Source organism: Zingiber officinale, chromosome 8A, assembly GCF_018446385.1.
Source record: "Zingiber officinale cultivar Zhangliang chromosome 8A, Zo_v1.1, whole genome shotgun sequence".
Lineage (NCBI taxonomy): Eukaryota > Viridiplantae > Streptophyta > Magnoliopsida > Zingiberales > Zingiberaceae > Zingiber > Zingiber officinale.
Genome location: NC_056000.1, coordinates 58,554,991 through 58,581,838, shown reverse-complemented (window position 1 = coordinate 58,581,838; position 26,848 = coordinate 58,554,991). Strand labels below are relative to the sequence as shown.

Sequence of the window (26,848 nt, the reverse complement as noted above, 5' to 3'; positions counted from 1 at the left end):
TATTTTGGCGACAGACTCTGTGTTCCAGATCAGGAGGAGCTACGGAGACAGATTTTAGATGAGGCTCACAGGACTCCCTACGCGATGCATCCAGGCTCCACCAAAATGTATCAAGACCTGAAGAAACACTTTTGGTGGCCCGGGATGAAGCGAGACATCGCCAGATATGTTAGCATCTGCCTCACCTGTCAGAGGGTCAAGGCAGAACATCAGCGACCAGGAGGAGTTCTGCAGCCTATACAGATTCCAGAATGGAAGTGGGAGGATATCTCGATGGACTTCATAGTGGGGCTACCCAGAACCACAAATGGTTTTGATGCCATCTGGGTAATAGTTGACAGGTTGACTAAATCAGCCCACTTCCTAGCTATCAAGATATCCTACTCCATGGAGAAGCTAGCTCAGTTGTATCTCCAGGAGATCGTCAGACTACATGGAGTCCCACGAACCATCATTTCAGACAGAGACAGCAGATTTACATCACACTTCTGGAAGTGTGTTCAGTTAGCATTGGGCACGAAGTTAAAATTCAGCACAGCTTTCCATCCTCAGACAGATGGTCAGACGGAGCGAGTAAATCAGGTACTCGAAGATATGCTCCGAGCTTGTGCCCTAGATTTCAAGGGAAGTTGGTGCAAATATCTGAGTCTAGCAGAATTTGCATACAACAACAGTTATCAGGCCACTATCGGCATGGCACCTTATGAGGCACTCTATGGGCGGAGGTGCAGATCACCATGTCGGTATGAGAGTGGTGAGCAGAAGGAACTAGAGCTTGACAGATCTAGTAGCAGCTACCACAGCAGCCATACAGCGGATAGAGACAGCACAGAGCCGGCAGAAGAGCTATGCCGATACGCAGCCCTAGAGTTCTCAGTTGGGGATACAGTCTTCCTCGAGTAGCTCCATGAAGGGAGTCATGCGTTTTGGAAAGAAGGGCAAGCTAGCCCCGGATATGTGGGACCATACCTTATCACGAGGAGAGTGGGCAAGGTAGCATATGAGCTAGAGCTACCTCGGGAGATGTCACCGCGTATTTCACGTCTCCATCAAGAAGCATATTCCGGACGCCACCGGTGATTGAGCCCCGGTTAGTGCAGTCCGTGATGATCTCAGCTATGATCGGCCTATTCGGATAATAGACCGAGCGGTAAAAATTATGGAACAAGGAAGTACCATTAGTTAAAGTCACCTGGCAAAATCACACACAAGGAAGTTGGGAGCCACCTAACATCACTGTTCTAAGTTCGAGACGAACTTTTATAAGGTATGGGGATTATGAAAATTCTCAAACTGTTTTAGAAATATAGTATGATTTTTCTGGAATTTTTAGATATTTTTCCGGAATTTTCCGAGTAGCGGAAGTAGCAAAAATAAATATAAACGAAAACGGTCTAAGCGGGAATCGAACCCGAGACCTATCGTGTAGAGGATAATGTTAGTAACCAGTTGAACCCAGCAGGGCCGTGCTGAAAGGAAAGGGAGACAATTAAATTTATATTAGAGTTGGTTCGGGTTACCCACTTAATATAAATAGAGGGTTTAAGTGGGGTTTGGTTTATTTTAGTTTTGGTTCGGCAACTTCCTTCTCCTCACCCTAACTCACGCCGATCCTCTCCAAACCCTCACCGCCGCCCACTCCTCTTCCTCTTCCTCTTCCTCACGCACGGCACACCAAGGCAAGGGTCCATAGGTTCACTTTCCGGCGACGACTCCAACACGAAAGAGGTTCTTCTCCGCGAGAGGAACGCGAAGACGTGATCGGATCATCGAGAGGATCATCTCCACCGGAACTCTAGCGAATAGAATCGTAAGAAATTAAGATCAGGAGGTAAGAAACCCCTCACCTGCGGTATAATAGCTCCGTTCGTTTATATGCATTAGTTATTAGCTATATGTGTAGTTTCCGGCACCTAGGATGTGTTTTAACCCTTCTCAAAGATTAGGAATTTAGTTAGCACCTTTAGATGGGCCGGACACGTTTATTCTCCTTCAGTTGGAGATCATAGACGCGGTTGGGTGCCTAGAGGTGTCTTTCCTAATGCAGAGAGGGGTTGAAGCACACCAAGTGTTCGAAAAAGGGGTTAGTTTAGCTAATTACCCTTCAGTTATGTTTATTAGCCCAGTTAAATGCATTAGTAGCATTTAAATTAGTAACTTTGCTCACTACAGCTTATATGGGACTATGGTCCAATGGGTAGGCTCCCACAGTCGCCTCTAGGTTCAGATAACCTAGCTCTAGGTTCAGATAACCTAGAATCAGCATGTTATATCAGTTAGCTAAAGATATTAGTATTTATTTTCAGTGGCACTGTACTGGATTAGATATCCATTGGGTTGGACTCCCACAGTCGTCCCTAGGTTCAGACAACCTAGTAAACCCTGCTAAATTCGGGACTTGCAACCCCGGGTCTAGTAGGGATGCGCGCACAGCAAGTACAGTTGCCGGGCCCAACAGCATGTTTATTATTTTCACTTATTATGTATTAGTTTCAAACTCAAAATCAGATATGCTAGTGGAGTTTGTTTTCAGTTACAGCTTTAGTTCCAGTTAGCTTAACTTATGATTAGCTTAGTGTTATTACTTGCTATGCCATGATTCCAGTGTATATGCCATGCTTATATGTTATGCCATTAGATTTCAGTATGCCATGGTTTAGCTTTTCAGTGCATGTTTTCAAATAGCATGATTTAAATCCATGATTGCATCGTTGCATGTTTTGTGAGGTAGATGGTTTCTTACTAAGCTTTAAGCTTACAGATTCTATTTTTCCTTATCTGCAGATAAGGGTAAAGGAAAGATGGACTAGCGGAGGAAGTTGGAGGGCAATGCGAAGATGGTGTGTGTGGCGGAACTGGAATGAAAGATCTTAGGGATCTAACGAGCTTCATTTATACATTAGAACTCTTTAGCATTTACTTTCAGCACTTTCAGTTTATTAGTTTGATACTGTCGTTTTCATGCACGTTAAGTTGTTAAAATGTGTTTTAGTGAGTGAAATGCCATGAACCAGTTTAGAATTGCCACTACATTATTAGAATAGTTTATTATGCAGTAGGTAGTTGTTGGATTGTATTTTGGCACACCGGAGTCCACGAAATCGAGTTCGGCGAAATCGATCGGTCTCGGACCGATCGATTCGATGCAGCTGGATCGGATCGGCCGACCGATCCGGTGAATCTGATAACATCTTGTATCCTCCGGATCGGACCGGCCGATCCAAAGACGATACAAACCTCGAAGAGATTTTAGTACTGGATCGGTCGGACCGATCGACTATACTGGATCGGCGCCGACCGACCTCGCTGGATCGATGCGCCGACCGATCCAAAGACGGACGATAGCGAACCCAGTTACGGGTTTAAGGATCGGTCACCGTCCAACGATGGCACGAAAGCCGCGATCGGTCTACCGACCGATCAGGGCACTCCTGGATCGGTCTGTAGACCGATCCAGCCAGGAACAGAAGCAATGAAGCTTCAGGATCGGACAGCAGACCGATCCAGGGTCTTGTGACCGTACCAGTATCAGTAGATCGGTCTGTAAGGCGATTAGTTTATAAGAATCAATTAGTTAGCAAAAATTTTAATTAGCCCAGCTTTCCGCGCAGTATAGCTTAGCAGTATTGTAGCGATTCGCCTTACAGCTTAGTAGTAGAAGGTGGGTCGTTACAACCATGACCCTCAACGTCATGCTCCAAAGGTTCACCACGTGCGACACATTGCTCGAGTTGTTGCACTTGTCTCCTCAGGTCATCCAATTTGATATCACGAAGGTCTTTTTGACTAGCTATAGGATCATCATCATTTGACCTTTGTCTTCTACGACCGGCCATTAGGAACCTAGGCTTTGATATCAACTTGACACCTAAAAGTGTAGGAGAAATAGGAGGTAACACAAGACATACTCAATCCTCACCACTCTAGGGAATCCACCAAAGAGTTGAGAGAAGTAACCAAGAAGATAAATCTTCTAACAAGCTTAAAAATTCAAATATATTTTAATCTTAAAAACAATCTCCGCCCCCAATAATACAAAGTAGAGTCTCTATAGGCGAGACTTGGAATAGTCCTCCGAGATTAGTCAAAATATATTCAATACATTTTATATGTCCTAAGACTCATTAAACTAATTTTATATTTCCAAAGCCTTAGAATAAAAATGAGTTTAATAATAAAAAAAATATACAGAGGTATTAAAGGCAACTCTTTAAGTTCCAAGAAGATTATCAAGAAGTCCTCATGCAATGATCATTGTTTAAAAGGAAAAAAAGATCATTCGTGTTTTATCTGTCTATAAATGACTATGGGACTGATCATTTAGGGCGTCCGGGTTTAGCATATGACCTTTTGCCACCAAGAAGATTATCAAGAATACCAAAAATGTCGAATGACTCTTTCAAATTCCCGACCAATATATCCTTTCTGAGCAATATTTTTTAAGTAATATGTTTTTCCCGAGCAATATATGTTATGACCAAAAGAATTAAGATATCTCTATAATGGTATGATATTGTCGACTTTGGACTTAAACCATCATGGTTTTATTTTTAAACTCTATCTAAAAGGTCTCATATTAATGGAGATATCTTTCTTTTATAAGTTAATGATCATTTTCATATATTTTCAATGTAAGACTTTATTTGCAGCCATTGCAACCTAACAATTCCCCCCTCAAACGAAGGATCGCTCCCTCAAGCCTACCCTCTTGATGTCATTTGATCCTTAATCTAACAGGACTTTTCTGCCCTTCAGTCCAACCGACCTATTATGACTTCCTTGACTTTCCTACCCCTCGGTCCAATCGACTTACTAGGACTTCCTTGCCTCTCAATCCAACCGACTTACTAGATCTTCCTTACCTAACTGTAACTAGGACTTCTCTGCCTGGTGTATGATCATCTTGATCCATACATGGGAGCCCCCACTTTCGTCATTAGAGGTTAATATTCCACTCACATGGCTCAATTAAACCATGACTCTTGCGCATAGTCGGCAGTTAGTTTTTCTGACAGTCTGAGCTCTGATACTAATTGTTAAGATAACAAAATTAAGTATCTCCATAATGATATGATATTATCTAGGGATGGCAATGGAGCGGGGCGGGGGCGGGTTTGCCATTCCAATCCCCGCCCCGTTTTCATTTTTTCGGGTTCGGGGATTCCCCGAACCCGAACCCACGGGTTCGGGGATTCCCCATCCCCGCCCCATCTCCATGATCTATCGGCAGCAACAATGTCAACCTGGAGATAATTTTTGTATGTCTCAAAGAAAAGGTAAGGCTCAAACAATGCATTCCAACTAGTCTTATTCAGCTCGATTTCCTGCAAGGATGGCAAACAGGGAAATACAGAAGGCATGGTTCCGAATAATAGCTCAGGTAAATCATGAAGTACATACAGACCTCACAGATCTTGTTGCCTATTTGAAGCCAATAGATTAATGTTAACACTATTATTAATATTTTTTAAAAAAATCATATTATTATTTATTAATATTAATAATAATAATATTCGGGGCGGGTTCGGGGATGGGGATAGTATTCCCATACTCGCCCCAAACCCGCCCCATCCCCGAAAAATCGGGGATCCCCATCCCCATTTCGGGTTTTCTCCGCGGGGCCCCAAACCCGCGGGGAAAATTGCCATCCCTAATATTATCTACTTTGGGCTTAAGCCCTCATGATTTTATTTTTGAGCTCTATCCAAAATGTCTCATACCAATAAAGATATCTTTCTCTTATAAGTCAATGATCATTTACATGTGTTTTTAATGTGAGATTTTATTTACAATCATTACAATCCAACAATATATCCTTTTGAGCAATCTTTTTCGTGTCCCCTCGGATGGGTCTAGTGGCTAGCACATGAGGTGTTGCCACCATGAGGTCTGGGGTTCGAATCTCGGTAAAACCGAGGTATATGTCTCCCTTATGTGCTAGTTACTATTCCAAAGGCTAGCAATCGCCCGTGATTTACCTCATCCATGTTGGCCCTGGGACGGGTTGGCGGGGACGCTGGGGGCGAACGTATTCGCCTTTTGCCACCTTGAGCAATCTTTTTCGAGCAATATATCCTTCCCGAGCAATATTTTTATCCTAACATACTTCAACTTAAATGGTCATAACTTTATAACTTTATATAGAAATATTATTTTTGAGTGCTTTTTTTTTTTTTTTTTTTGGAAACTAGACATCAATGACTTTTCATTGATATATAACTTGCTTTGTAATTTATTCCCAATAAAAAAAAAATTAATCTCAAAACTTGTTATTAAAATCTGAGATTTCTTCTAAGAATATTTCTATGTTAAATTCTGTTTAAGTACCAACTCAGTTATACACGCGGAGGTATTTTTTTCTCAATCCCATGTTTCTTTGTTGTGATGTGAAATAATGGTTAAAAAAAAGAGTTATTGGTAATAAAAAATATAATTATTCTTGAAAAAATAACATCTTTTTAAAGAGAATAAAAGTGATCATTTTCTTTCACTAACAAATCATTCACCCTCTTTCATTAAGCGTTCCTATATTTTAATGTTCCTAGACTATAGTACAGTAGAAGAGCACCTAATTATCATCTAGGTATCCATAATTCGATTCTTAATTATGATATATTTGTAAAAAAATTTCTTCTAAATGGAAAGCATAACCAAAAGATGTTGGACTTCTGATTTCTCGCTACGAGTACTTCCTGATTTACCCTGATGACTGGTAGAAAATTTTCATAAGACTAAATCGATCATCCCAAGTTTGATATTACATGACATGATTAATTATTTTTTAAATATATTTTAAGATTTCTTGTTCTCGATAGGTTCTGTAATCACATCAATGATCATTTTTATCCATATCTTTATTTTTTTAAATTTATTAAAATAATATTTCACTCATAGTTTAATATCCGAAATGCCCATTCTCCATCTCGCAGTAATTTTGATCAAAGCTACTCCAAAATGTATGAGATATGGGTGAACTCTCAATCTCTGTCGTAGTTGATGCATGAAAATGTATGATATATGATTTAAAATTTATCAAAATATGATGCATGAAAAAGATAAATCCTATGTTATATTCATTACAAATTTTCAAAGAAAAACAATACAAACACACAAACATCAAACCTTAGAAGAATATGAGAATATAGACAATGACAGAGCTAGGAATTATAATTTACCTAGACTAAAACTGACTTCCGAATGAATGTCTAGGGTAAAAGCCTTTTCTTTTAATTTAGAAATTTAAAACCAAAATTAAAATAACCTTCAGTTGAGCTCCCGGGCTATATAGCCCGGGTAAGCATATACCTATCTCCGCCCTTGAATATATAGAGAAAGATGAGATACCTATACTCCATGATGGCCAAAAGTTGGAAGACCAAAAATGCTTTAATCCTCTAGAAGTTTGAAGAAAAGGGTTGCGTATAAGAGAGTGATGACCAAGTAGATGTTACATCAATATGTAGTAATTAAGTTGTCTGCCCTATGTTTGACTATATGGATATTGCTAATTTGTTCGACTAGAAATATGGATTGGCCAACCAAAAAGGATAGATTTGGTAAACCAAAACAACTTTGTTTGACTAAATTTTAATCTTTGGAAATATTCAAGTATATTTAGTGAGTTGTAGTTTACGAAAAATAAGTCTTTGGAAATCAACTCTTAGTTGCATATCATATGATTAACTAAAACCCTAATAAACTCAAATAGCAAATTTTACAAATCTATAGACAACTTGTAAAAATTCTAAAAATCATGAGATTTTGAAAACATGAATAATTCGAATCCTCTACCTAAGCTCTACATTTTGATTAGTCCTAATACAAATTCAACTTTCATGTGAACAATCAACGTTATCAATCAAAACCTATTATCTAACGGTCATTCTAGACTAAAATATTTAGCAAAGCGTTCAACCTAATGCATGCATAAATATGAGATGGATATTCTCCAATAATTTGTGTTTGAGAAGATATCCTACAATCATTTTTTTTAACGTTCTGGAATCATATCATCAATGTTATTGATACTATCAACTTCATAGCTAAGATATTAAGAATCTAATCAATCTAGCTCAAGCAACAATCAATTATGCTCTGTGCATTATATAACCACCAATTTTGTAATACATCCTTTGTTGTTAGAGCTTGATGTAACTATTTTTGCTTTGGTTGGGAAGTGCTAGTCAAGCAATTATTTATTTGTACATGATAAGTGCGACCCTATCAAGGCATTTGTCTCATGGTTGATGATGATGGTGTTAGTGCAATCGGGGAAATTGAGATGCAATTGACCTCTAGGAAGATTGACTTAAGGGAGAGGTTATTCATGCGGTCATACTTCAGTTAGTCTACTTTTGATGTGGTTGGCCGAACTATTAGAATTTTATCGAAGTTAAGAAAAAAAACTAATTTGATCTTATGTCAAATGCACAAATGTAGGATTTTGACAATAACTACATGCACAGTTTGGCCAAATTTGACAGGTGAACGTTCAAGAGGTGGGGTCTTGATAGGTATGAAGTCACGAAGAGTGAGTTTGTGGTGAAGTACAAATAGGACGGGGACTTCCAGTCAAGCATGAAGTCTAGGAGGTAGAACCTCCTAGTAAATAGAAGCTTCATAGTTGGAATTCCTAGCAAATGAAGTCCCAAGTAAAGGAGGATCAAGTAAAAAATCTCCGAATTAGAGTCCTAGCAAATGGAAGTCCTAGAGTAGGATAGGTGAAGTTTTGTCAAGTATGACCGAATGTTTGTAAGAACTTCCAGAAGCGAAGTCTTCTAGCAGATAGAAGTTCTGAATTTGAAACTCCTAGTGGTTTGAAGTCCTAAAGGTAGATCTCCTAGCAAGTTCAACAAATATCCAAATTCATCTAATTAGAAAAGATGTCGGTTCAAGTGATCCGGATCAAGCATGACTCGAAGGTTGGAGGCTTGCCAAGGAGATCTTGAGGTATAGAATAAGATCAGCTTGAAGACGTGTGATGAGCGTTTGAAAGAATTGTATTTTGGTTTTTAGGTATATGTCTTATACGTAGGTGCATACTCAATTAGAGAACATGCATTCTAGGTCAAAGATGACATATTTGCATGAGGCCAAACATGATCAATTTATTGATATGCATATTCAGTCGACTAGTTAGCAATGTTTGACAATATAATCAAACGGTTCGTTGCCTGAGAACAAAAAGGGCTTTTGTTCTAGCTCAAGTTGACTATATGGAAAAATAATCGACTGAAGTAGCTTGAGTAGACTGATATGCTTAACTTCAATCGAGAATGATCATCTAACTTTATATATCTACAAGATAAGCTTGTAGCGAAGAATTTAAGTTAACCGAAAGCAACTGGACTTAATTGACACCATGTTAGTGATGAAAGAGTCAAAGGTTATTCAGGTGAGTTAACTATTGGATCCAAGGGAACCAGTCACTAATCCATTATCATCGTTAAACATTAATCGAGAGGAGTCAATTGGAAAGCAATTGAGCTGATTGGGGGATCAAACAAGTAACTATTAGTAGATTTAAGTTGATTGGATGAACATATGAACAACTACCACTATGGATAGGGTTCTTATATTAATATTGAATCAGTTGACTGATGCAATCAATTTTGTTCTATAATTACCAAGCAAAAACACATCACTTAGGACATCCAAGACATCTCCAAGCATTCATTTTCTTTGATCAATCGAGGTATACTAACAAGGCCACATACTACGACATTGCAGCAAACAATGGACAAGCTCACAACAGGATCATCATACCTGAAATTTGTGCTGAAACAGTAAGACAATGAAGCATTCTAAAGCCCCCAAGAATGTGGATCAGTGGTAAAACACTCGGAGGAACAACTTAGAGAACTAATATTCGAATCTCAATAGAGACAAATATTCTAAAAGCCAACTTCTAAATATGCATAAGTTGTGTTTGGGACTTACCTGATAGACGAAACAAGGGGTTCGATCATCTACCTAATATCAAAAAAAAAAAGTATTTCAGAACTTTGAGAAGGTTAGGTTGTGATTCTTGGGCAGAAAACAAGGGTTATAGATATTCATTGGGCACGAATTTAAGTTACAGCTTATGAAAAAGAATCACTATTTAAGGCGAAAAAAATGAAGTTTAATCATGATGCTCCAACTCCATCTGAGTCGAATCATAAATAAATCCAATGTCGTCCCAGCTCAAGTGGCCTTGAGGACGCTGCACAGATAATTGTATGCGTCTACACACAGCTTGAATTTCTCAGCTGCTTTAGCCTGCATCACAATGAGGATGTTGATATGGTTAATGGCAGAAGAATCAAGGGTCACTAACACACGGAAAATTTTATTTTACTCTCCAAAGTTGACCTCCTTTCCAAATGCCCCCTGGAGTTTCGAAATTGTGAAAATACTTTCTAAATTATCTTTTTAAATAATTTTTTTTTTCATGGCAAAACTGAAGGATGTGAGACAGGATCATTATAAATTACTGAAGTACAGACAAGAATTACCAAGTCCCTACTCTCATTTTATTTGCCTGATAATTATGCACACTCAACTCCATTAATCTTCAGAACTCTGTAGCATCCCTCACGACTTTAGCTCTCATCTCTAACCAACTATTCAAGTTTTATCTTGCATTTTATAGTATCGAATAATAGGTATAAGAGGCTAAACAGTTGGAGTTGGCTGTGGATGTAGATTGCACCAAAAATCGAAGGAATGAAAAAATTTTGCAATTGTTCAAATTTGGTCCAGCAACCATGTGTAGACAAACAATCAGGAGCAATTGATTCATCCCATTTTCTTAAGGGTAAAGAAGTGTACCCATAGAAGTTTAAAAACTTAACATAAGTGCAGACCTGTGAAGGGCCTTGATGCTTGTCAGGATGCCACTTCAGAGCTGAAACCCTAAAACTGCATGCAACAAAGTCTGATTGAGTAAAATGAAAAAAGGGAACCGGAGCTTGCAAGAAAAGTTTGAGAGATTTTACGCGCTTTTGACATCAACTAACTTCAATGGGCCAGTTGGTGGTAACCCAAGAGTAACCCTATGCAAGTGTAAGCCTACATCAGTTGACTCATCGTCATCATCACTTCCACTCCATGCACTCCTAGTTCTCTCCCGCTTGGATTCATCCTTCCATTCAAATTGCTTCCCTGATTTATTAAAATGAAAATTTTCCCATGCCTCCTGTGACCAGCTAAAACCTCTGAATTGACCAAAGTCAGCTTCGTAGATTGTCTCAGAATGTTCATGATAGTGTTCATCATAAAAACCCTTCTGTCTGCCTATTCAAGAATATCCAGTCAGCTTCAAGAGCAAAGATACAAGATACTTGTTTGTTTATGATTCAAAATGATTTGCAATATGTGAGAATAATTAAGGAAACAAGGCTAACCACATCAAAGTTTTGATTATGAACATTAAAGACTCACAAAATAACATAAAACAGCTCTTCTACAACTTAGTTGCAACAATACAATTGATAGTTGACGCTCGACATTCCAAAATCTAAAGCTAGTGAAAATATTCTAGAAGATCAAATGGACTTCCAAAACCACCCTTCGAATATGAGAACCATTGGTCATATGGATAAAACATTCACAGAATCATCAGTAATGTGGGTAAAATTACCCTCTCCAGCTGCCAGTAGGATGTTGCCATGTGGGAATGGTGGTTTATCAATAGTGTGTATAGTGAATCTGTGTATCAAGGTTGTAATGAATGGGAAAGTGACATGTGGCCGGTCAAGTTAGTTAACGATCGAGGCCCATGGGATGGGCAAACTAGATTTACTTGAAGACTGACTCATGGAACTCTGCTATTGGATGAGCTCATTCTGAGGACTAAAAAGAAAGGGTAGGCACCATGTTTGAAGGGACCTCATTTGATGACCTCCTACAGTAGCCTAACAGCCAAGGTGATTCTGGACAACTAATTCTCACCTTCCTCCATCTCAGCTACCTTTAGCCAACTTCTGTTAAACAAGGTATGTTGGTTGTCTGTTTTCATCTTCAACTCTCATCTCCCTCGCATGGAGTTGGTTGTCCTCTGATTCCTGTCCCTAGTTTTTATCCCTTTAGCTACTTTTCTGAGTTTGTTTTTTCTCTTTCCTTTCAAGCCCTTACTCTTTCATTCCCTTATGCCAACCAAGTAAGGAAAAGCAGTTTAGCTCTTTTAAATTAGCTAGGTCATACATATTTCACAACAAAATAACTTATGGCTGGCCCAGTAGATCTTTCGGGGATAGAGATATATCTTCCTTGCTATAGCAATTGTATGCACTAGTAAGTGAGAAATGGGCTTGCATCGGCTGCATTAACTAAAATAGAATGCCAACCAGAATGGCAAGTGCTCTACTATATCATTCTGACACCCTTAATGTCAACTTTATCACTTAGCATGAATGCAATTGCGCCATTTGCTCTTATCTGCAGCATGAATGACAATGTGCCTTCCAAAGCGTGAATGCCATTGCATCATTGACTTTTTCCTTCATTTGCTTCTTTGCAGTCATCACTAAGTATTCCATCAATTATGTTGGATCAAGAGTGCAATAAAGGTTTAGTGGCAAGAAGCTAAGGGGAGTGTGCTAATTTCCACAAGTAAAACTAATAGTTTGCATTTTCCCCTTGGTTATTGAAAACTGTTACCGAACCAAATGATCCAGGAGAAGGATTTTGGTTTGAGGCTTTGATTAAATTCTGTCCTTTATGACGAACATGGAATCCAGCAGCTTGATTTCATTGACTTCTTGATCACTACCAGGAATCTATCAACTCATGAGGAAGGTTGTATGACTGTTGTATTATCTCATAAGTCAAAGAATCTATCTAGATCCTATGAAAAAAGTGCTGATCAACATGACAGCAAAGAAGATAAATTCAAACTATTGAAGCATCACCTACCAGAATTCAGAAACATGATTGCTGCAAACACAGTATATAGAAACTAAATGCTCAATTAATTTCTTTGGAACTTCAAAATTCAGTTAATTGAATATCAGTAATTATATGAATTCCTCACATTCCATCATGATAGAGATCGACTCATGAGGTCTGGGGTTCGAATCTCGACAAAGCCGAGATAAATGTCTCCCTTATGTGCTAGTCACTATTCCAAAGGCTAGTAGCCGCTCGTAATTTACCTCCTCCGTGTTGGCCCTAGGACGGGTTGGTGGGGGCGCTGGGAGCGAGCGTATTCGCCTTTTGCCATCATGATAGAGATCGACTCAAGCGACATCATCAAATACGTATTAAGTGATCCAGTAAGATGGTATTGTCTTCAACATAATAGGAAGGTTGCAGCTTTATAACAAGTGGTTAGGGTTTGAACATCATAACATGCAGACAACCATTCAGTCCGCAAACAAAAACGGTTTGGCATATTGACCCTCATGCACTAGCAATTTCCTAAACTTAACCTTTGTGCTGTCCTTAAGAACAATATTTGAGAATAACAGACAGACAATCATGAGTTCCAAATGACTGAACTCTGCCTGCTGACATCATTAAACCCCCAAAGGACATCGCCAGCCTGAAAGGTTAAGAGAAAGAACTCACCTTTGCTCCTTCCATGCTTGCATTTCCCACTGCATGACGAACTGTGAAAGTTGACTTTTCTTCCACTTCCAGATGTTGAAGTGGCATCAAAATCATAAGCACCGTTTTCAGTGTTAAAAGTTTCTCTAGCTCCACCTATAAAATCACGGAAGCTTTCATCCTAACAGAAATTTCCAGACATCAGCAAGCTTAAGCAATGAAAAGTTTGATTATTCTTAACAATGCAATAAAATGTCAAATTGATCATAAGTTTTAACAAGTAGAATGCAACAAGATATAAAATTCTTAAAAGAATAAGCACAAATAACCTAGTTTTGTATTTGCTTAGTGCAGTTTTCTTATTTCTAGATTAGTTAATTATTTTAGAGTCCATAAATATATTTATATATAAAGATTGTAATTCAGAGCCTACTTAGTTGTGCCCTTTCCCCCCAACAAGATTATCTCTTGTCTGCCCAGCTCACTTCACAACCTCTTCCTTCCCAAGCCACCACACTCCAATTCCCTCTCTACCTCAGCGCAACTGGGTCCATTGTCCCGATCCCCTCATTTAACACCCTCTCGCAACAACTTCCAACCCCTTCCCCGGACGTGTGATTATTCTGCTCCCTCATGACCATTTTTATCCAAAATTTTAAAGCACAAACATGAAGAATTTCAAGTTGTAAAATTTCTATTCGGTCTAGTTGGTTCCTATAGCAAAGTTCACCCACAATTATTTGTTGATATTTTATTGCACTGTACGTGTTAAACACATTTGCACGAATCCTTTATGCAACCCTAGCACACATCATTGTTGCAATCGTGCCCTAGTGGTCTGCTTTGACTGTGTTGTTTTGATATGTTAAGCAAAGTTTTCAATTTAAGCCTATGTGTTTCTGATGTGTGCATTGAGTTGTGCAAGACTTCGTAAAACACAAACAAAGGTTAGTTGGATCGATAGCTCGAGGTGCACTGGAGCGAAGAAGGATGGAATAGGACATCCAAGGGACTACCGGACAAGGAGTATCAAGTTGGCAATGTTTATGACATTCAGAAGGAGGTAAATTACATAGGTGAAGCATGAAGGATGGCAAGTTGTAAGCTTGATACATTTGAGAGACGAGTAACCTAGTAGGAAATGGCGTTTGTTGCAAAGCCAAATTATGGATGGAAACTCTTAAGCAAGTTGTGAGAGTCAAGTGGTCTATACTAGAATTTAGGTAGATTCCTATTTAGGTGTAAGACTCAACCAAGAAACAATGTGTGTTTCAGGGTTGTATTTGAAGTTTTAGTCTACTAGAAGTTGACTTCAATCAACTAATGAACTGAGTTGACTAAGGCTGAATTTGCTTCGAACAAAATGTTTTTGTTTGGCTTTTGTTCAGACTTAGTTGACTAGCAATTGACAATTGTGATTCCACTAGTCAGCCATTTGAAGAAGACCTTATCCAATTGAAACCAACATCCAAATTTCAATCGATTGGCGGGATAACTATATCAAAATTTTATGTAATAATAATAATCTTCAATATATGCATTAAACATTTACTTTTTTCTATGTTTTACAAGGCATCATCTACCAACCACATACACCTACACATCAAAACAAAATGGTGTTCTTGAATGTATATATTGGAATCTTGATATTGCAGGCCTTATGATGTTTAATTACTTATCCCTTGTTTATATTAACCCGGACATAACAAACTTAATCCTAGCATTACTTGCATCTTTATTAGGCACTCTCATACCAGAAAGAGCAAAAAAAATTATAATCTAGTAACTTATTAGTATTAGTCTTATTGCTACTAATGTCACCTTTTTCTTAAAACTACGCCATATTTCTTGGACTCTTCTTTATTGTCAACTAAAACAATACCATTATCATAACCAGTCAAATTCACCTCTCCATTAGATGGATTCATCACTCCACCACTAATGTATTATCATATAGAGGCATCTTCAAATTCTCAGCTTTCACCAACAATTTTGCAAACATCAAATCCTCCATTAGATATTGACTTGCCTATTGCTCCTTCATTTTGGAAACATGACATGCATGAGGAAATGCATGCTCTTCCATCCTTCTGCTATAACATCAAGTGTATCTTATCAATGTGTATTCATAGTTAAGTATTTTCTTAATGATCATAAAATTAATTACTATTAAGTAAAACTTGTTCCAAGCATACCTAGGGAGTAGACCACTTTGAGACATTCTCATATGTTGCTCTTCTTAATTCAATATTTTCCCAAGCAATAAATCTAAGTTGAGGGATATTTTAAATGGATGCCCTAATGCATTTTTTATGTAGTCCTTCTTAGTGAAGGATATACAAAGTAATCTCTTGGTTATGATGCTCAAAGAGTGAGTAAAATATGCAAACTAAATTTACTATCTTAAATAAAGTACTAAAGTGCGAATCTATTCTCTCAAAGAGTTACTCAAGTTGACCTCAAGTGAAGGAAAATAAACCATTCAACCTTTGTTTAACATAGTACTACAATCCAAATTTTGACAAATTATGTTGATAATATTATTAAAACAGGAAGAGATGTGTAGGGCATCATAGGCAAACAAAAAAATTCTTGAAGACAAATCTCTTTTTAAATATTGAAAAAGATTGCATTACTTTTGTAGTTGTTTATAGCTCTTAAAGAACATTTTATCAAAGAAAGTATGCATGAATATTTTGCAAGCCGTCAGTAAACTTGGATGCAATATAGTAGAGATTCCAATTATGCAAATCCTAATCTATGGTTAGAATAGAATGACTTTGAAGACTTATCTTGTTCTTAAAGACTAGTAGGAAACTCATCTATGTCATATTAACCAACCTAAAAAATCTCCTTTTCAATCGATGCCACAGATCAATCAATGAAGCAGCCTAAGAAGTATCACTAAGAGGCAGTGTCTTAAAGTTATAAGGATTCTTCAATACATTAAAAGATATTTGAAGCAAGAAATATTTTACCAGAAGAGTAGACAACTAAATATTAATGTCTTTTTAAATGTTAATTATGTTGGATCGAGTAAGAAAATCCACCTAGGGATTTCATACTATGTTGGGGACAACATTATAATGTTGAAAAGCAAAATGTGATAGCACAACCTAGTATTAAAGCAAAGCACAAGACAATGACAACCGTACAACTTGAAATGTGGACAAAATGCTTCCTTAAAGACCACAATTTTCTTAAGTTAAGAAACCAATCGATATGCATTATGAACAATTATCTATCTTACAAAAATCCAGTATCCCGTGAACATAGAAAGCACATTGCGGTGCATTGTTACTTCATACATGATGCAATCACGTCTATGAAAATTAAAACGTCACAAACTTCTTTCAAATAAAAAATCATCAACACCTTTATCAGACCTCTCTATTGCTCAATTATCTCTCTGTGTAACTAGCAGAGCATGATAGACACCTATACCCCAATTTGAGTAGTGGAAAGAATAGGCACACATTACCTAGTCTTATATTTATCAGTCTAGTTTCCTTACTTTTAGATTAGAAGTTATTCTGGAACCTATATACACATGGATTGTAATTCAATAAAATATAAATGATAATAATAAAGATTAACAGAAAAAAATCCCACAGTTCAAAAGACATATCACACCTGAAAGTTCAGCTTGGATGTTTTTCCATAAAAGAGATAAACTTTAAGAGCTTTCTTTATTTCAGCACGCTTTTGGCGAACAGCATATCTGATATATGACTGGTAAATGCATGGAGTTAGAAAAGCCATGACGTATGATATGTTGAGAATAAGGCTTGAAATTCTGAATGACTAAGTTGGAAAAGCAGCTCTGCTATAATATTTTTCCCTTTTTTGAAGGAACTTTTAGTAATAAGGTTTGTCTATCAAGTGCATTAGTGAAGAAACACTTAAATTCAGGACTCTTATATTTCAGTGACCATTACTAATCATGATGATAGATAGGTATGATAAAAGTCCCTTTTGTGGTTCTAGATAATAGAAATGCAGTACAAGAAAATTTGTGGGCTCAACTTGATTCATGCCTTCATCTTTAATGTAAAACTATTTATCCAAATAAAGCTCAGAATACAGTGAGTGAACAGCATTCAAAATGGTTATTTTTCATCTCCATTCACACAGTAATGACTAACGAACATGAATTGCATGATAAATAAAAGAATTCTGTAAATTGAACTACAAGAAACATAGGAGGTCTAGATCATACCTTTGATGGCTTGGGCCCATATTTGTCAGCCTGTGAAATACATGTTTACAGAATAAGCACTTGCAAGGACATAGACAATAATAAAAGAATATTCAAGAAGAGTGGCAACTTGTACTAGAGGATTGCCACAAGACTCTAGCAAATCATAGGGAAAAAAAATTCCATCAGCTAATTTGTAATCACATTAACGAAGTCAAAAACACTAGCTCGTGGTATTTATTCTAAAGAATTCATAGTGATATCTTGCAGCGAGGCCAGGTTAGCCTAGGCTTCTTCAGTTTCCATGAGGAGAGACTCAGAGGAATGGTGATCTTATGTAATTGGTTCTAGGGTGGTAGGGGTTCAGATATTTTAAGTATATATGCCTTTGATTCATAAAAATCAATAGGTCAAGATCACAATCTTGACAGCCTTTGTTAAGGGAATTGCTTCACTTAAGATATCAGAACTTCACGAAAGATTTTGCTTCTACAAAGGTCTATCTGATGGAAAATTGAGCTCGTCAATTTTCATAAGGTAAAGATCACTCTATTGTGCTTGGTCACTCATAATTCAATTCTCAATAGTCTACCCATATCACTTGAATTTATCCAAAAGGCCCCGTAAGGTATAAAGTCTTCCACATCCTAGTTAGGCGAAAAACAAATCTTCTAGTGTCTATAAACCAACGATATTTGCTTAGCAAACGTCTCAAGCAACTAGTGAGCTTCAATCTTTACCGTAAGAATGAAAAACATTCAAAATGCTGCTCAACTCGTATGTCTATCGATGTCAACCTCTGACTATTAATCCTAATTTCAGTATATGATAATAACATAGGAAACTGTTCCTGCATCTCAACATAATCTCATTGGCATGAACAATAAAACGTTGCTCGAGTTAGATGGACGAAAAATGAAACAAAACAGAGAGCCAACATACAATATGCAGGAATCCTAGAATCCACATAGCAGCGGGGGGAACGTCTTCAAATTGAGCAAGATGGGGGGCTGACCTTACAATCCCATTTAGACTTCCGTTTGGCAGCGGCGACGGGAGTGGAATGGAAGGCTGAGAAACAGAGCGGCGAGCGACAGCAGATGATCCGCGCGATTGAGATGCCATTGGGTAGAAGCGATTGCATGGTTTCCTCCGGCGACGAGGATGATAAGAATAGGGCGGGAGGGGATGGCTCCAGTGCAATTATAAACATCGGGGTTCCGTTGATCTGCGGAAAGGGATGGCGTCGCCCGATGCCCACGGCATCGCCACGGGAGGCCGATCTCGTCGGAGCGACAAAAACAGGCAGAGCGGAGCCGCCCACCAAATCTCAAGACATGCGTAAGTTTAGATATCTTGACGAATCGAACCCCCGGTTCATCGGGAACAAAAAAATATATGAAAAAAAAAAGATAATTTATTGAAAAATATCAATTATTATTTTTTAAAAAAAAAATCCCACCCCTGGTTACTTGACTATTGGCAAGGCGTCACTCCCCTTTCGGAAGAGTATGAGAAGTTGAGATCATCTCGAGAGATTTTTGGTTCAGGGTATTATTATTATTTTTTTTTTTTTTTTTTGATAATCTCGATTATTCATTTATAATTATTAATCAAAATTTTGTTTGATTTAGATACTCAATAATTCTCAAGTAATATTTTATGTCCGACGTAAAATGGACATGTAACTCGGAATAAGAAAAAAATATGATAAAAAAAAATGTAAGAAAAAAAATAAAAAAATATTAAAAAATAAAATAAAAAACTTTTAAAAACATAAAAAAATCTTTAAAAAAGGAAAATATTAAAAAATAAAAAAATAATAATAATAAATGAGAAAAAAATAAAAAATAGAAAAATAGAAAAACCGTAAAAAAATAAAAAAATGTAAAAAAAATTTGAAAAAAATTAAAAATATATAAAAATTAGAAAAAATATAAAAAACAGTAAAAAAAATTAAAAGAAAAAGTAAAAAGTAAAAAAAATTTAAAAAAACTTTATTTTTTTTTTAAATAAAGAAAAATGTTCAAAAGTAAAAATATAAAAAACATAGAATTAAAATAATAATAATAATAATAGTTGATTTTGTAACTAAGGATAATATAGTAAAATATTAAATTAGACTATTTATTAAAATATTTAAATAGATAAAAAAAATTTATATTACTTAAGTTGAACCAAATAACATTAGTTATGTTTTATTCCTCATACTTGATAATCACATAACAGCACCTTTAGGATGACCACCTCACCTTGTACGCTTATATATAATTATTTTTTATTATATTCTACCTTTAATAATCGACGACTGCCCGTTCATCAACACTCGACTCTGATATATAAACATAAATCGCATCCTCTCACAATACGTAAATACAAAACGCACAATAAATAATAATGAAATATTTTATATTTCATACTACAACTAAGAAATAATAAAATTCTTTTTTAGTTGCCATCAAGTCCGGCTTACGTTTATTAATTTTAGATCTAGTTCTATAAAAAAAAAATTATCAGCCATTTAAATTGGAAAGCACCAGTAGTCATCCATCCAAGATCAACGGTATATTAAAGAAACTTTATTCGTTAATTCTGAAGTTAGGATTCAATATTTAAATATTTGAGAAATCATCCTACCACCGCTACACCATTTAAAAATAATAATAATAATAATAAAATTCAAAATATAGCAAATGAATAATTATTGTCATTCTTTAATGTCAAAATATACATAAGGTATAAGTGTCATAATACAATGAAGTATGGAAGTCATAGAGTCATTCCATCACAGTGGGCAAATCCTCTAACAAGATCCTTGTAGGTTCAAAGTCCTTAGGTCATGCAACATTTTTTATTACTGTCTGATGTGGTATGAGATGGGGGATGGGTTGGCTCCTCGATGTATCCGTGATAGAGTTCTTTCAGGAAGTCGGATGTATATTTGAATGGTTCTTCTAAGATTAGTTTTTGTCAAGTAGCTCTTATTAGATTAGGCGGTTATCGGGTTGGCAATCGTCGAGTCAACTCTAGACAAAGCGTTGCAAGGACTGTGGCAAAGATTTTCACATCGACGATTGAAAGGAGCGAAAAGCAATTAGAAGAAGGTCAAGATTATCGTGATGCTCTGACACTTAAGTCAAATTTAGATGAGGTTTGGATTGAGCCCAGTCTTAAGTTCGGTTAGTCGGATTTAACTCAGACACAATTCAGGCTAACTTAACTTGAGCTCGGCCATTAGTTGGCTGATTAGACTTAGGTTGGACATGTGCCGAGTTGACTTGGGTTGAACCCGAGAGAGCCGGTTCTAACTCGAGCTCGTCTCGAGTTAGGCCGATTTAATTCGAGCTCCGTCTTGAATCGAATTGATCGGGACTAACATTCATCAAGTCCTAGACCTGCTACGTGGCACTTGTTGTTCCGCCACATCATTACCTATTGAAATGATTTCAGAGAACTACTCTATCTACCCTACAAAGATGGACACGTGGTCATCATAATCTTATATATCATTTCAAAATTGTTGTTGGGATTTGTATCTATTCGATCCAATTATCTCCAATTAAGTGGTGAGCGTGGCAGGTTGGTGACTCAATATAGTGGGTTCTTTGGTATAACAAAATGAGCGTGGATTTTTGGTCTATAAAATATGGATCACAAGATGATTCATTCTTCTTTATTAATAGAGAGTGATGTCTTCATTTATTTTACATATAGGGTCATCATTCTTCACTAATAATAGAGAATGGTCCATCTTTTAATCCGCGTTTTGTGGATTAAAGGATCTAAGCTTTAACAAAATGGATTATGTCCTTTATGAATTCCCAACAAACCTTTTCAAATTCTTAGGTGGTTGTACCTCCTTAGTTGGAAAGATCAATTCTTACGGAGTTCGCTCCTTCAAAAATTTAATATCCTCCCACCTAAGAAATCATTTTATACCATAATTCATTTATTTTTATTTCATTATGAGACTGATGACAAAAAACAGAAATGAGTGAAATCATGTTTTACTTCATCAATCATTTTATTTTATTTTTATCAACACACGCTTTCCAAGTAGATTTACCCATTTGAGTAATAGTTTCAAAGTCGAGACAAAACTTGAATTCTTTTACAATATTGTCTTGCCCAAGTATTTATATTTATCAGTAATAATTTTTTTTTTTCAAAATACAATGACCTTTTACTCAAAATACATACATTTTAAATTTTAACTCCCTGAAAACTTTCAAAGTCTTGGAACTTTAAAAATAAAAAACGTGAAGAAGTACACGATAATAACTTGAGAATAGATAGATTGAGCGAGTGGAGTGGAATCTTTTTTATAATGGTGAAGGAATGATCCTTAGAATTTCTTATCCTTCCAACAATAAAAGTTGCACATACAAAAGAAGGGGATTATAAATAAATATGGAGATGGGTATCTTATCCTTCTAACATGATACAACATTAAATAAACAAAGAATAAATATGCTCGAAATCCGGAGGTCTCTCAGGACAATACATTCAATTAAATCAAAAGCAAGGAAAAAAAAAGGATTTGCAAACTTTATTTAGATAAATAGGCATAGTAGATGTCACAATACTTGCCAACTTAATCAAGAACCATTTGTTCCTCTGCCTTGGTATTTCTATATAGCAACTATTAAAATTGTGCAGCCAATCTACTGCATCGAGCTTTGATGTAGATATTCAACATAGAGATCCCTACAATTATAATGACATAACCAGCCATGAGTCGTAATCATTTAAGAACAGCTATCAACATAAAAATCTAAGAAAGTTATAGTCAAATAAATAACTTATAGATTAGATGAACTTCATGAAATTAAAGGCTTTAGTTATTTGGGGTATGGTATCTTCATAAATGTATTGGATTCTTTGTTTGGTGGTGCGTAATATTTGAGTAAGCTTACATTGAGGTTCGGATGGCTTTCTGAGCACTGCTTGCAGGCAAGAATTTATCTACTGCGACCATTTTCTTCTCATTTTTCTTATCTGTAAGAGCTTGTCAAGGACTTCATCACACCTGTGCTAGAGGCTTAGTGCAAATATTAAAAGATGGGCCTGAAAGGATACAGTCTTCAAAGAAGCTCTTTATCTCTGCAAGACGATGGGGAGATAACTCGCTAAGGTCGTTGATGTGACGGAACTCAGGATCGTCAGCACAAACTGCAATGATCTTATCATCTTGCTCCCCCTGAATTTGAGTCAAACCGGTCAACAATTGAAGTAGTAAAAAAGCATCAAGTAGTAAAGCACTGCTTACTTTATTTCTATCCAATTTCTTACCTGATCAATCATAGGCATAAGACCAATGGCCTTGGCTCGTAAAAAACACCCAGGAATAACTGGTTCCTAATCAAATAAGAGTACTATCCATTAAACAAACTCCATTCTCATAAATGAAACATTAATAATCCGCTAAGCACCAACGAAGATAAATAAACACTCTTTGTGGAGATAGTAATAACAAACTAATGCAACAAAAATACAATAATAAATCACACAAAAAGACATGGACTGTTCAACCTGCATGAGGACCAAAACATCCATTGGGTCATTGTCTTCGCAAAGTGTACGAGGAATGAAACCATAGTTATGAGGGTACACCACTGATGAGTACAAGACCCGATCGACCTGGCAGTGGCAATGGAAATACATCAAATGCAAGATAAATCAACAGAACAGTTAACACAAGAATATGTAATGACGTATTTAATATCTCTGTTGACTGTCTACTGTTTATATTGACAAACTTTAGAAGAATATAAACAAACCTTGATCAGCCCTGTTTTTTTGTCAAGTTCATATTTGACTTTGCTTCCTTTTGATATCTCCACAACCTAATAACAAGTGAAATCACTCAATACCATCAGATTAATAGACATATAATTAAAATGATACAAGAAATATCAACATCAGCTAACAATACAAGCCTTACGCTGTATTTCATTGTCTATGGCCTATTGCATACAAGGAAACTTATTTAAAAGTTTAACTAAGTGGACAATGTACTCTTATTGCCTGAGGCCGTCATTTTTCATAATGCACCGGAGGTAAGAAATGAAAAAGCAGCCTGACAAAACAGAACTGGAGGCAGTGAGTGGAACCAGTGTGTCAGTACACACAATACTAACTTATCTTGGACAATTAGATTAACCACACCTTTGGTTCTTTTAAATGAGCATACTAGAAAATAAACTCTAACTCCGCCGAAAAAGTTATTTACTCTCTGAGAAAATGAGAATGCCATATATCTACCAAATTGTTGAACTTTTGGCATTTACACCTGGGAAATCATTCCTCTAATATACAGCTAAGAATAAAATGTCAAAAACAAAAACATAGTTAAGAGGAATTCTTTTCATCTAAACATTAACCTACATGAAACAAAGTTGTTTAACTCATTTTTTCACTTGCCTAAACCAATGCTGCTAATTTAATCCTTGAGTAGCATAAACAGGTTATGAATCATTATCATTGTACATGGAGTTATTGATGAACTGTCAGTAGACTATTTATCTTTTAACACAAAAAAATGTACAATCTAATCCCATTAGTGATATGACCTACATATAATAATTGATACATATTCTGAAAAATGAGATGGGTTACAAATATTTGCAAAGGCAAAGAAGTAGATGGAAATCAAATATTTTAGGTTTTTGTAATAGAATTGTCGCAAGCTGTTAAAGGTTGGAGGATAAGAAGGGTTTAAAGAAGAGATTAATTTGCCTGAATCTAGTGAATCAAAGTCAAATACCTACGTTACCATGGATGTGCATTCAACATTTTAATTTAATCAAGGGTGAGTTTTGTGCTCAAAATGGAACAGAATGTCATCAGAAATTCCTGTTTGTTGATTGAGCACTCACCTTGGCAGCCAAGTTCAAGTGAAAAAAACTCAAAGCTCTTATAAAATGAACATAATATACTTCACATTAGTTTGCCTTTCTTGCATAAAATACATAATTCATTTCTGCTACTTGATTTTGTACATGATATCAGTTCAAAGGAATAAAGAATGCTTACCACATTGAACACAGCAGGGGCCTCTTTACCTAGAGACAAATTAATTAATGTTCAGCAAGAGATACTGATACGAATCAAATTAGATGTAAATTGTAGTGGTAGCACTCTTTTTTGTTTTAGGTCACAACCTATTTCAAGATCATGCCAAGGATGGGCAGCCACTGTTCTCTTGGACAATGATGACAATATCCTTTCATTCAGCTTTGGAGTTGCAACTTTTCCCTCTTGTCCACTCATATTTCTACAAACATAGCAAGTAAAAAAATTTGGAACTTTAGCAGCATGGCAGCTGATAGCAAAGAAAGCTGCAAATCCAATAAGATGACATTTTGTTCCCCTATTATGGAAGTTGTCCAACGATTGAACTTGTATAAAATCCAAAAATAAAAATACTAGACAAATATAGCCAATTAGCAAGTAGAAAAACGATGCTAGTATTCCATTTCTAAGGTTTCATAATCATAGTGCTACTTTATTTTCCTTGCAATTAGGAACGGCTTTAAAACTCTCAATACCTTGTGTCAATCGAAGTTTACTCACATTAAAAAACATTCTACTCTTTTAGATGCTTAAAAAGACCTCATGAAGACGAATCCTTCATCAAATTCACCAGCATTACTACAGGAGACTGATATAACGAGTAGTTCAATAATTTCAATTTGAGAAACTGATTCAAATCAACATCGGGAAAAAGAAGGATCGGCCTAAGTCAAAACATCATTGCACATTATCACCTTTGTCACATCTGCCGATACTAACATTGATCAAAATTGGGGATATCAAGTTATACGCGGAGATCACGCTCGCAAACGGAGACATGGAAAATGCAACTAAGCATATGCCTTACCTCGACGAAGGGAAGGGAGCGCGGAGGGAGCGGGATCGGGGTTCGGAGAGAGAGGTCGTCGCTGTATCGTCAGAGGCGGAGGCCAGGAGAAGACGAGAATCCAGGGGCGTATTTATAGGCCGGATCCCTGCTTCTCCTCCACCACTTTGGAACGACGAGCGAGGGCGGAAAGCCGCGCGTCCTCGTGTGGCTTCTCGAAGATCTAACGGAGGTATTCTCACCGGTGGTGATTAAACTTCCTAGTTCCATCTCGCATTCCAAATTAATAGAATTATTAAAAAGGTATTGTTTATTTAAAAAATAAATAAAAGGACATGTCATTATATTTTTAACATTAAAAATATTTTTTCGAAGTATTGTACAACGTATTAATAAATCAATTTAGCTTGATTCAAATCGATTTAAGTTGATATAAAAATATTATATATAAAATATTTTTTATCAAAAAAAAAACTCCACTATCCTATCTGTAATTGTAAACAATTTTACAGGAGAAGGCATACTAGGTAGGTAACCTTAGTATTAACTTTGCGAAGAATCCAAGCTAGAAAAAGTGACTGAACGGTCGTACGTGTCTAAAGAAGCGTTAGCAACGGGGACAAGGAAGGGATCTTGATGTAAGTCCTCCGATGCTTAAATCAGTAATGCGATTGAAAGCGATGAATAATAAATGAACAATGGTTATGAGTATGTAAAGTTATATATCATCGCATAGCTGTGTCGGTAGATGAAAACCTCCTTTTATAGTGTTACTGTTTGTTTATACACGAATCTCAAAGCACTTTCAAAAAAGAACAAATCATAAAGATGCTCTGATACATTTCCTAAAATGGATGCAGAATCCTTACGTTTGACAGGCTGGGAAGCTTTTGGTGTACAGTTTGCATACAGAATATCCTATGTCCTCCGTAGTACAAAATACCATAAATGAATATGAGGTCATTGGGTTGAGGGATCCATAATATGCTTAAATGGCAAATTGACTAAGTCCTTCATAAAGCCTGATCGACTATTGCTTGCAAAAGCCACAAGGTCGAATTTAGGGGATGTTGGGGATTTCTCATCCGCTCGGGCTTTCAGTTTGGCTACTGAGTTCGATTAAACTAAGTGTTCAGTTTGTCTGATCGGACCATAGGTCTATTCGGCTAGATAACTCGATCGGAATAATTTATCATGGTAATTACCTCAGTGATGAAGAGGACTTTGCTCCGGAGAGTATTGACTCGGTTCAAAACTCT

At 36.6% G+C, this 26,848-nt stretch overlaps 2 protein-coding genes across 6 annotated transcripts; both read right to left on the bottom strand.

Moving 5' to 3' along the window:
* Positions 1-9,590: 9,590 nt before the first annotated feature.
* Positions 9,591-19,099, bottom strand: LOC122009178. 5 transcript variants are annotated; one of them, XR_006119486.1, is made up of 8 exons: positions 18,744-19,099; positions 17,750-17,779; positions 17,164-17,262; positions 13,552-13,711; positions 10,984-11,277; positions 10,848-10,902; positions 9,940-9,972; positions 9,596-9,765 (listed from the first exon to the last, which is right to left on the bottom strand). XR_006119486.1 is itself a non-coding variant. In XM_042565229.1 (8 exons), exons 1-8 carry the CDS (start codon positions 18,939-18,941, stop codon positions 9,760-9,762), a joined length of 879 nt encoding a protein of 292 aa, XP_042421163.1. In that variant the 5' UTR covers positions 18,942-19,099; the 3' UTR covers positions 9,599-9,759. The 5 variants fall into 5 exon arrangements, 4 of the variants coding, with proteins under 4 accessions (XP_042421162.1, XP_042421163.1, XP_042421161.1 ...); XM_042565229.1 differs by having other exon boundaries at positions 9,599-9,765; positions 10,980-11,277; XM_042565228.1 differs by having other exon boundaries at positions 9,591-10,260; positions 10,980-11,277.
* A 3,088-nt stretch (positions 19,100-22,187) lies between these two features.
* On the bottom strand, positions 22,188-25,746 carry LOC122011580 (soluble inorganic pyrophosphatase-like). The gene is made up of 9 exons (XM_042567964.1): positions 25,611-25,746; positions 24,892-25,004; positions 24,764-24,792; positions 23,509-23,574; positions 23,261-23,368; positions 23,021-23,086; positions 22,808-22,928; positions 22,645-22,726; positions 22,188-22,435 (listed from the first exon to the last, which is right to left on the bottom strand). Exons 2-9 carry the CDS (start codon positions 24,998-25,000, stop codon positions 22,393-22,395), a joined length of 624 nt encoding a protein of 207 aa, XP_042423898.1. The 5' UTR covers positions 25,001-25,004; positions 25,611-25,746; the 3' UTR covers positions 22,188-22,392.
* Positions 25,747-26,848: the final 1,102 nt, after the last annotated feature.